The sequence below is a fragment of the Aegilops tauschii genome, chromosome 6 (assembly GCF_002575655.3).
Source record: "Aegilops tauschii subsp. strangulata cultivar AL8/78 chromosome 6, Aet v6.0, whole genome shotgun sequence".
Lineage (NCBI taxonomy): Eukaryota > Viridiplantae > Streptophyta > Magnoliopsida > Poales > Poaceae > Aegilops > Aegilops tauschii.
This window is the reverse complement of record NC_053040.3, coordinates 364,765,661-364,773,470: the sequence shown is the minus strand read 5'-3', so window position 1 is coordinate 364,773,470 and position 7,810 is coordinate 364,765,661. Positions and strand designations below refer to the sequence as shown.

Here is a 7,810-nt window from a genome sequence, read left to right as displayed (position 1 = left end):
ACATCCGCGATCTTTCAGCTGGGAGCTCATGTCTTCTTTTTAGAACTGTTCACGAATCTCGAATCAAAAAAATGACTGGGATTTCAAAAAAATTCTTAATTTCAAGAACTGTTCATGATTTGGAAAATGTTCATAATTCAAAAAAAGTTCACGGATTTTAAAAATGTTCGCAAAGTCAAAAAATCATGAAATTCAAAAATTCTTCACAAAATTTAAAAAATCAGTGATTCAAAAAATGTTTGCTGATTGAATAAAATATTCGTCAAAATAAAAAATGTTTGTGAGTTTAAAAAATTGTTCGCCGATTCAATTTTTTTTACACGCTTTAAAAAAAGGTTCACAATTTTCAAAGATGTTTGTAAGTTTGTAGAAGACGTTCCTGATTTTAAAACATTTTCATAATTTCAGAAAATGTTAAGATTTAAAGAAATCATGAATTTGGAACGATGTTCGGAAAATAAAAAATAAAAGTAAATAAAAAAGGAAAAATAAAAATAAGAAAACAAAAAAATAAAGGAAAACGAACATGAGAAAAATAAAAATAGAAACCCAAGTTCACGTTGTGACCTAAGCGTTAAATAGGAACCGCCGCCAGGAGCGTGAGGAAAGAAAAGCCTGGCCACCTAAACGGTTTGGCGCCTCTCTCCAAATATCCAAATCTTTACATACTTTTAGCTCTTCGCGTTGCCTTGTGCGAGTACCTTACACGATCTGGAGCACTGGATGGATCAGTACAGTTTTATTTAGAACCGTGTGTCTGCTACAACATTTGCTTTTTTTTTTGAGGGGTTGCTACAACATTTGCTAGCTTGATACCACAAGCTTCCGTACGCCACAAACGCAGCACCTCGCACTGGCAGCGACGGCCTAACATTTACAGCGACGCTGCAAAGCCTCGAACAGCAGCTGGCCTCGCCGCGCATTGGTCTATGCTTAACTTGATGTGCATCGAGGGGGCCGTTTGTCAGTACAGGGTGTTATAAGTGCCGAACGTCGCCGCGATGGAGGCTACGCAGATCACCAGGGACGGCAGCAGGGTGGCGTTCAGGAGCTGGCTCTGCCCCAGGTACCCCGCCGTGGTGATCGTCATGTCCGCTGCGACGCGGGCCAGCGTCCCAGCCTCCGTCGAGAGGAGGCCGCCGTTGTAGGTGCCCCGGGAGAGCCTCGACGACATCACCCGGGACAGGAGGGACAGGTTGACCCCTGTGATGTTCAGACACATGGTCATAACAGAAATGCGATGCAAGTTTCAGAAAAGGAAACAGTTACAAAGCCTGTTTCAGACTCAGCGTTGGTGGTGGCCTGTTTAGAGTTTTTTTGTTTTTTGTTTTACCTTCAAGAACCTCGGCGAATACGAACGTGATGAGAGCCGACACGACGTACTGAGCAACGCAGTAGCTGGAGCCGAAGTGGAAGCTCGAGGCGATGCCGATCAGGACCATGATCTCAGACGCCACCAAGATTTGCCTTCAGATGGAGAAAGAAAAGGGATGTGAAACGGCCAGAGAACTGCAGTGGTCAAGAGAAGAGAACTGCTCTATAGCGTGCGGTGTGATGAAAGCACACAGGTTACCTGTCCTGGAACAGATTGGTGATATAGCTTCCCACGATGACGTTGACCGGAAGAACCGTCAGCCCTAGAACAGCTAGAAAGATGGCCACCGTGCTCGTGGACCAGTTAAAATAGAACGTAGTGACAACACTAGACTCGGAGAGTAGAATCTCCATTGCAAACTTGAGCATGAAGTAGATCAATAACTGAACCTGATATATTTGTGAAGAGCATGTGTAAGAGTACATTCAACAACTACAAAAAGAGATCAGATTCAAGGGGTTAGGAGGAAACCTTCACAGATGGCGTGAGCAATCTGTATGCTGCGGCAATCGATGTTGCTGCTTTATGACTCTCTTTGGGGTCGTTTTCGTTGTTGTCTGCATTTTCACCCTGCCTCTCCTTTGCCTCTGTGAGCAAAGGCTGTGCTAAACCGCCCTCCAAATTATCATTTCGTCCATGGCCTATCACGGCAAAGAATTTAAGTCAAAAAATGTATCCGGAGCCTAGGTTCCATGACCATGACAAGAGTTGCTTTTGAACAAAGCAAACGACGAGGATTACCGGAATCAGATGACTGTGTGTTGACAGCATTCTCTTTAGCAAAGTGATCTGGCTCTTTGAATGAAATCCATAGCCAAATCAAATTGCCAACCCAAGCAAGGGACATGATCCACCCGGGCAAGGTGTTCTGATTAAAAGTTACTGCATAGATCTTAAATTCAGTCTGCAGCAAACCAGCCAGCGCAGGACCGCATGCCATTCCAAGCGCACTAGCACTGACGAACCCTGCAGAGGCTTTCAGCCGGATTTTTAGAGGCACACAGTCGCTGATATACCGACGGTTCACAGCTCTGGCAGAACCCAACCTGCATACAAATGTGGCCAATTTGATCGATCAGATAAACATTTTAAACATGACAACAGTAAATTAGGGAACAGAAAGACAATTCATACCCGCAGAGCAGCCGGCCAAGTATGAGAACAGTTAGGGAATTCAGATCATACGCCAAAGCGTACAGCACGTTCCCGGAAAACAGCATGATGCTGCTGAATACGAGGGGCCTAAAGTATGACCTGTTGGACCAGGCACTGAAATATACCGAAGAGAACACTTGGGCAACTGCCATCGACCCGATAATCACACCGCAAACAGTCGCTGCGGCACCAAGGCTCACCGAATAGTCATCTGCAGTCGGCACGATGATGTATGTGTTCACCATGTAGAGGAATGTGTTCACTAGGTTGAGCATCAGCGACATGAAATGGTAGCTCTGGTCATCGACGAGATCTTCCGAGCTAGTTTGCACGTCTTCTGGAATGATCATTGCGTGTTGTCCTAGGAATGTAAGGAAGGTTGTGCTGTGCGTGAGTTTCTGTACTGAATTATTTATTTGTTCGATGACAGGGTCCTGCACGTAGAAAAGGAGTATAGATATTCATTTAGAGCATATATGAGAATTGCATTATCTGATTATGGAAGCAGCTGAGAACCTAGAAGAGACCTTCAAGGTGATTGATGGGTGATCATAGATGGATATAAAGCTTCCTTGGTGATCTTGCAGAGATGCAAGGTTACGTGTCAAAGCACCAGCAACAGCTACGATACCCTGCATTCAGAACTGCATCATCAGTGCAAAAAACGATGACGGATACAAGGAATCAACGGCAGCCACCATAAAAGCAAATGCACCAAAGCCCACTGATGAACTGAAAATGCAATAAAGTGAAATTACCACTTGCTTGAAGATCGGCTGAAGCTGAGAATAAGGATGGTTTGCACGAGTCGAGACGTAATAATCTGTAAACCGATAGCCGAAGCGCTTATCGAACTTCTTAAGAATCTTCCGGATCCCAGTAGCATTCATATCAACAAATCTAAGGAGCTTCACAAGATCAAGCCCAACTTGCCTATACGCCTCTCGCACTTGAGAAACTTGTGATATATCGGAATGTTCCGTGAGTATGGCACGCTGTTGTCCCAATTTCTCGAGCCTGCTAGCAAGATGACCTTGCTGTGTCAGTAGAAAGAGCACAACCTTTTCAATCTGCAATGAAGAAACTCACATGAACACAGATAGTGTGAGGCAAAAAAGAATAAACATTGATGGTTGAATGAATACATCAATAATAAAGCATCTGTATGATATACGAATCTATCAGAAACTCAGCTCCGTTTTACCTGTTCGTCAAGCATCCTTGAGAACTCCTTAAGAACCTGTTCATGATTTCTTCCACCATCTTGAGTCTGCTGAACATACTGTTTTACCTTTTTCTTCATCATTTTGTAATTAATATAGTATCTGGAAATGTGAGCAAATGATTCATAAGATTCGAAATGGGTCATTGAACAAGCTTATAATTTGATATTTTTTGTCAGTGTATATCTGCGTCGAGAAAACAGTGACACATAATTTATGCATATCTAACCAATTCAGTCATAACAGTAAAATGCCATGGAACTGAATTTTGGAGCAGCAAGGCAACATACTCTTTCCACTCTTCCAATTGATCCGACGCCAGTACCTTCCCGAAATTAACCATCTTGGCGTTTCGCTACCTGAAACTAAAAATTAACAAAATCGTTAGCATAGTGATAGAGGCTAGAACCAATCAAGTCAAGCACAATACTTTGATTTAGTCAACACTTTAGAATACCAGCCAGATAATTGGTTCAGATGTCAAATGAGATTAAGAGAGACACACACCGCTAATATGTCGCTTTCAGCCAAAGATCTTAACGAGCTTAAGACCGAAAACTAATGCGCGCAGTAAGCGCCAAAGCCAGACATGTCAGTGCGTACATGGACCAAAGACATAATAGCTTTTAATAAGTGGAGAACCTAAGATAATGTTAACATGTGTAGCAAAAGCTTGAGATATTCGAGACAGCTCCAAAAGGGATAGGGCACGTAGCAAGATGGCACAGAATCGACTAGTGACATAGTGAGACAAAACCCTGGAGAGGGCACATAATAAAATGGCTCCAAGGTCTCCCAAGAGCTAAGCATCTCTGTTAAAGCACTCACACAATTCCTTTTCTGAATTGGCCTTGCAAAGAACGTGCCTTAGACAAGAGCAATAGATCACCTTCATAGTACTAAGTAGCACTGTACCTGAAAGGCGCCGGTGCAGTTTTTCTCGTTGTTTTTATCGTACAGTTTGCCACATAGTCAGTGTGCTACAGGAAAGTGAACCATCGGGCCGGATGATGAGGAGCAAACGGCCCGGAGAGGGCTGAGCGTCACACGTCAAGAAACATAAATGTGCGCTAGCGGCGACCGTGGTGCTCTGCTTCTCCTGTCAGTATCCTACTTAAAATAAACATAGAAAACCACCGCTCAGCTGAGGAGGATGGCCTATCACCGCCGTGGTGCTCCGGCGATCTTGGGTACGGCTGCCCAAATGCAGATGGTTCTTCTTCGGCGCTCGCATCGCATCACTGGCCCGGCGAGACGGTGAGAGGGGATTCTGGCATCATCAATCGGGAAATGGGAAAGGTATTTCGATTTAAAAAAAAAACTTCAGGCGAATCCAAAATTAAAGCCGACAGGGACACACCCAAGGAGAGTCTCTGATTCTTCTGAATAAAAATGAGTATTGTCATTTCTGTTTCGGACAAGGGGCTGGAAATTAGACTAGATTGGTTACCGCGTCCGCGTGTTCTTCGGCGGCTCCTCCCTTCCCGTGTTCGGCGAAACAATCTCCTGAATTAGATGACCATCAACGAACCGATCGCGCCTGCAGCACCGACAAATTGATCGCGCATTCAGAACAGGGACCTTCTATTTTTTCGAAAAAATTCAGCACAGGGCCTGCACAAACCAAAATCAAAAGACAGGAGAACAGATACGCACGTACCTACAGTGATCCCTTGCGAATGGGAGACACCGGAAGGAGACGAGGCGGACGGGATTTCGGAAGAGCGCGGCGCAATGGTAATGGCGCGCGTATGTATGCCAGTATTATGTGCGAATGCAATGGCTAGGTTCGGCTTTGGTCGGCTTCGGAGGTGCGAGGGAGAGAGGAAGAGGGAGGTATTTATAGCGGCGACGGTGGGGGAGGGGAGGGAGGGAGAGAGGACGGAGGAGTACATGGAGATGGAGGGGGGCGTCGCCGGGATGTGGCCGGGGCGGGACAGGAGCGGGTTGGCAGCGGCCGGTACGTCGCCCTCGCGTCGCCGATGCCGACGTGGCGGATTCGACCGGGACGGCTCGCGGCCCCGTTTTGGCATAGGATGGCCGTGGCTGTGGACAAAAACGCCTCTCGCCTCACTGCCCCTAGTTTTCTGCGTGGGGTAACTCGGCCACTAATCTTTAGCTCAACTAGGTTTTTTCCTTTTTAAACCGTTATTTGATGATCAAAATAAAGGATTTTTTTTACAAATCAAAGGAGTTCTTTCCGGAAAAACTTTCAATATATTCATCAACTGTCAAGGCGGTACAAAGAACCAGAAGTAACATAAATTACATCTAGGTCCGTAGACCACTTACTGACAACTACATGCAATGTAGCAAGAAGGTGCATTGTCATCATTATCCCTCCCGCACCGGAGCCGGGCAGACCTTGTTTTAGTCACTGTTCGAGAATTCACCTGATTAATCAGTTAACAGGTTAGTTCATCGCGACTCATAGGGTGGCCGAATCGAATAACACCTATTCATCTGTTAACTTGTGAGGCCGATTAATTGGCATGTTAGACCGATCAATCGTTGTTGACCCATTGACATGTGGGCCTACAAAGGCCAAAAAAAATCTCCTTGACCCTCCCATCCCCCTCTCGCTCCTCAATAGCTAGGGTTCGACCAAACAGTATTATATTGTGGTATATTACATAGCTGAGAACATAAGATTATAATATAATACATAAAAGAAACTAAATATATGTTGGCAAGTTCCTATTTAATCTACCAATTAATTCAGTTAATAGGCCCATTCACCGATTAAATGCTACTCCCAGGCCAACTGAGAAGCTACCACTTACCGATTTCTTGAACAATGGTTTTAGTAGACAATTGGAAATTCGTCGCGCTAATGCTTCACAAGACCAACAAGCCAGAACAACAACAGTCGCCAATGAAGAGAAGCGTAGATCAGAAGGATCCAACCTATAGACACATGAACGCAGATGAACGGAGAGCATCTTCAGGGAGCCGTCGTCGATTTGCCTTTCTGAGCAGGACACAAACCCTACTCAAACTATAAAAATATCTAAAAACATAACCCTCCCGTTGGCAAGGACCTAGATCCACCACGCCTCCATGGCCCTAAGGCCACAGAAGGCTGATATTCTCCAACGTATCTATAATTTTTTATTGTTCCATGCTATTATATTATCAATCTTGGATGCTTTATATCTTATTTTATATCATTTTTGGGACTAACCTATTAACCTAGTGCCCAGTGCCAGCTTTTGTTGTTTTTTCTTCTTGTTTTTGGCTTTTTTAAAAATCAGCACAAAACGAAGTCCAAACGCGATGAAACTTTACGATGATTTTTTCTGGACCAGAAGGGGCCCTAGAAGGTTCGGGAGGAGGCTAGAAGAGCCACGGGAGAGCCACAAGCACAGAGGGCACGTCCCCGAGCTTGTGGGCCCCCGTAGCACCCCTTGACCTAATTCCAACTCTATAAATTCAAAAATATTCCCAAACCAACAGAGAGCCACTCGAAACACTTTTTCCACCGACGCAAGCTTCTGATCTTCGGTGATCCCATCTGGAGGCTTTTTTTGGTACTCTCCCGGAGGGGGAATCGATCATGGAGGGCTTCTACATCATCCTTACTGCATTTCGATGATGCGTGAGTAGTTCACCATAGACCTACGGGTCCATAGCAAGTAGCTAGATGGCTTCTACTCTCTCTTTGAGCTTCAATACAATGTTCTCCTCAGAGTCCTTGGAGTTCTATCTGATGTAATCTTCATTTGCGGTGTGTTTGCTGGGATCCGATGAATTGTGGGTTTATGATCAGAATATTCATGAGAAGTAACTGAGTCTTTTCTGAATTTTATTATGCATGATTGTTATAGCTTTATATTTCTCTCTGATTGTTATAGCCTTCTCTTTTCCATCTCCCTCTATTTCTCTAAAAAATACCAAAAATATCTTGTGTGATATCTTTGCTTGTGCTGCCATGTGCCTTCTATTTTCTTGCATCTTCGCTTGCGAAAAATTATCGATATGGACCCTCATCCATTTGCTAATCTTTTAAAAACCCAATTATGATGAATCAGTTGCTAGTGAGTTGAGTGCACTAGAT

The 7,810-nt window shown here is 44.4% G+C and overlaps 1 protein-coding gene across 3 annotated transcripts; it reads right to left on the bottom strand.

Annotated features, from left to right (window-relative positions):
- Positions 1–724: 724 nt before the first annotated feature.
- LOC109767782 (SPX domain-containing membrane protein OsI_08463) lies at positions 725–5,776 on the bottom strand. 3 transcript variants are annotated; one of them, XM_020326501.4, is made up of 12 exons: positions 5,414–5,776; positions 5,204–5,293; positions 4,044–4,118; positions 3,735–3,855; positions 3,289–3,600; positions 3,058–3,162; positions 2,510–2,964; positions 2,117–2,421; positions 1,847–2,016; positions 1,574–1,764; positions 1,334–1,467; positions 725–1,203 (listed from the first exon to the last, which is right to left on the bottom strand). In XM_020326501.4, the coding sequence occupies exons 3-12, from the start codon at positions 4,094–4,096 to the stop codon at positions 965–967; spliced, it is 2,085 nt and encodes a 694-aa protein (XP_020182090.1). In that variant the 5' UTR covers positions 4,097–4,118; positions 5,204–5,293; positions 5,414–5,776; the 3' UTR covers positions 725–964. The 3 variants fall into 3 exon arrangements, with proteins under 3 accessions (XP_020182090.1, XP_020182091.1, XP_045085904.1); XM_020326502.4 differs by having other exon boundaries at positions 4,044–4,112; positions 5,414–5,691; XM_045229969.2 differs by lacking the exons at positions 5,204–5,293; positions 5,414–5,776 and adding an exon at positions 4,261–4,339.
- Positions 5,777–7,810: the final 2,034 nt, after the last annotated feature.

Excerpts from the sequence above, each read along its gene's own strand:
- LOC109767782 (XM_020326501.4), bottom strand. The coding sequence starts at position 4,096 with ATGGTTAATTTCGGGAAGGTACTGGCGTCGGATCAATTGGAAGAGTGG. Across the intron at positions 3,601-3,734 it reads CAAGGATGCTTGACGAACAG|ATTGAAAAGGTTGTGCTCTT; the intron begins GTAAAACGGAGC and ends TCTTCATTGCAG. Across the intron at positions 1,468-1,573 it reads ACCAATCTGTTCCAGGACAG|GCAAATCTTGGTGGCGTCTG; the intron begins GTAACCTGTGTG and ends CTCCATCTGAAG.